The 2,948-nt window shown below is 30.1% G+C and overlaps 1 protein-coding gene across 7 annotated transcripts in view; it reads left to right on the top strand.

The window, feature by feature from the left end:
* LOC106462918 (tight junction protein ZO-1-like) overlaps window positions 1-2,948 on the top strand; it is a 227,093-nt gene that overhangs the window by 202,142 nt on the left and 22,003 nt on the right. For all 7 annotated transcript variants that reach the window (XM_022390321.1, XM_022390320.1, XM_022390322.1 and 4 more), the window contains 2 exons: window positions 2,055-2,157; window positions 2,843-2,891. In XM_022390321.1, coding sequence (XP_022246029.1) covers window positions 2,055-2,157; window positions 2,843-2,891 — 152 coding nt within the window. The remainder of the gene's footprint in view (window positions 1-2,054; window positions 2,158-2,842; window positions 2,892-2,948) is intronic.

Below are 2,948 nucleotides of genomic sequence, written 5' to 3'. Positions count from 1 at the left end.
TACTGTTGTATATATATATATATATATATATATATAAAAACATATTTGTTTCAAAACAAAAACGATGTGAATCAATCTTGTTGGCAAATAGTGTAAATTAAATAAATTATCGGCATATTTCTAAACACTAAATCCAGGGTACAGTTCAACTATTAAACATTAAATTATTTAACGCGGCTTTGGATTATTTCAAATTCTCAAAAATGTAACAATTCAGTTTAAATAAACTAAATGTAAAGCTATAAAGATGTTTTGATTTTTTTTTAAATTACCTCCTTTATCATTCAAATTGATATATCTTCCTGTAAAATTGTTATACTCGGATAAGATTTATTCTGAATTATTCAGAATGAAAAGTGTTTAACCCTGCAACAGACATTTTGATTGGTCTTGGACATATTGATATCACTTGGAATTCTTGTGCTCTCTTACTTCATAACTAAGTAAATGAGTATTGTTTTGTGATATTTCTTTATATTATATGTTGTTATTTTTTTATTCTGGCTGAATCCTATGTGCAAATCTTGTCCATTAAAGTAACACTGCCCATGTTTGAAACTTTTATAGAATTCATTGAAATCATCTATGATGAGATAGACTTAAAGATAAGCAATTTTTCTCTATATGGTATTCAAAATTTTCTAGGGTTCACTGTGTTTTCAGGTATTTTTTACTAAATGGGACAGTGTTTGTCATCTTATGTATTTTTTCAGTGCTTTTAGTTTTTAAGTTGCAAAACTGCAACTTGCATCATTATTGCCTAACCATGTGTCAGAAGGCATATAATTCTGAAATAATTTTCTCACAGCCTTGATGTAATACAAAATAAAGTGTATCAATGATATGCTGCTGCTGCCTTAAGTATTAGTCAAAGTGTTATTTTCCATGCTTAAAAGCAACAAAGAACATATGGAGATGTAAAGGGATTGCATGAAAGTTGCTGAACAAGAATAACAAATCCAAGGAAAGGCTGATTCTTCACTATTGAGGCCCACCAAGACCTTTTTCAGATAGCACAGAAGGACCATTTTCACCTTTAAAATATATTTGGGGTTCTTGTACTGCTCCAGACTGATTTGAAAGCTTGAAAAGCTTTTGTTAGGGTCCCATTGACCCAGCATTAGAAGCAAAACATTGAGATTGGGTCAAGACTACATTGCTTGTGAAAGCAATTGCTCTTCATGAATGAGCCCAGGTTTTGTCTTAACTTCACAGACTGTCATTCAGGAAAATGAAGATGATATGAGGAGTGGTATCACAACACCAATGTTGCTGTGTTAGTGGATCTATCATGGTCTGGGGCAGCATCAGCTTCAATGGCAAAACTGATCTCCTTGTGTTCTGAGACAGCTCAGTGTTCTCTGTAAGGTATAATAATGAGTTCTGCCACAGTTCAATACCCATAGGTTTATCAGAAACATACAGAGACAACGCTAAGCATTGGACAGCACTTTTGGTGGATACACTCACTGTTGATAAAGTTTATTTCAATATTTTCTATTTTCTGATGAATTAAAAAGTTTCTTTATACAAAAATTTTCCAAATCAAGAATTTATCCTTATTCATGTTCAATTATATAAAGACAGGCTGAGAAACAATTAGTGCAATTTAAGTTTGAGAATATTAAGCAAATAAAGTATGTAACTATCATTTCATTACTAGCCATGTATTATTTGTTATACATTATCCACATTCATGTTCAGTTGTGTAAAGACAGGCTGATAAAAACTGAGTACAGGTTATGTTTGAAAACATTGAGAAAAATGAAATATGCAACTATCAGTTGGTGTCTAGTAATCTATTATTTACTATATTCATTTGAAAAAGGAAATCTGAGCAAATTTTGAGTAGTATATATATATATACGTGTGTGTGTGTGTGGAAGTGCTTTCTGATTAATTTGACACTTTTTCATCTATGTGTTCAACCTTTTAGATACATCAAATATTATATTAGAGGAAAATTAGTAATTTTTTTTTATTTCAGGTCTTAGTTTATAGACTATATTATTATCATTATGCTGTCTTTCAGTGTTAAGTTTTTTTACCTTCAGGTTAACAATCTTGACATGGAAGGGGTGACAAGAGAAGACGCTGTTCTTTTTCTTCTTGGTATACAAGATCAAGTTGACTTAATTGTTCAGCATCGAAAAGAAGGTTACACACTATTTTTATTAGTATTTTCTTTTTCATTCGTTCATAATACCTTACTAATGATTAGAATCACTAGGTTGTTTGTCGGAGTTTGACAATTATATGAATATGAACTTCTGATGTTTTAACCACAATAGTCAGTAAACTTTAAATATCAAGACAAAACTTCCATTCTTTTGAATAACACTGTTCTGTTCTTACAGTGACCCTGGAATGTGTTTAAACATCAAGTCAAATATAGAATATGTTGACTTTTTTGTATGTATAAGCCAATAACTGTTATTAGGATTCTTGGAATATATGCCCCCCTCCACAAAATAAAACATGTTTACAGTTACTTTCAATGTTTAATCATTGTAATATTCCAGTATTGTAGACCCATGATACTTTAATTAGATCTATGTAAGTTGTTTTTTTGAGCAATGTTACAAAAACTAGCCAACATGAACTAGTGAGCTGTAATAAATAAATTTTTCATAGAGAATTCCATAAAGTCATTTAAAATAAATAATAAAGAATAAATCAAGCCTCTTCATAATTTCAGCAAGACTTCTGAAGTAGTACTTCAGGTAAAATTGTATTAGTTTTAATTTTTTCCCTTCTTCTTTTACTAATATAAATGATGTTTTTACCAATAAACTGTTAAGAAATATGCCTGCATTTAAATTTATTTCCTTTTTTCATACAGAATATGATGAAATTGTGGCCAACCAGAAAGGAGATTCTTTTTATGTCAAGTTAGTATACCTCTATGTACAATTTAGCATTACTCAAGAAGTGTATTTTATTCATCC

This window comes from Limulus polyphemus, unplaced genomic scaffold, assembly GCF_000517525.1.
Source record: "Limulus polyphemus unplaced genomic scaffold, Limulus_polyphemus-2.1.2 Scaffold1282, whole genome shotgun sequence".
NCBI classification, from domain to species: Eukaryota; Metazoa; Arthropoda; class Merostomata; order Xiphosura; family Limulidae; genus Limulus; species Limulus polyphemus.
The sequence above is the reverse complement of the archived record's forward strand: the minus strand, read 5'-3'. Positions and strand labels throughout refer to the sequence as shown.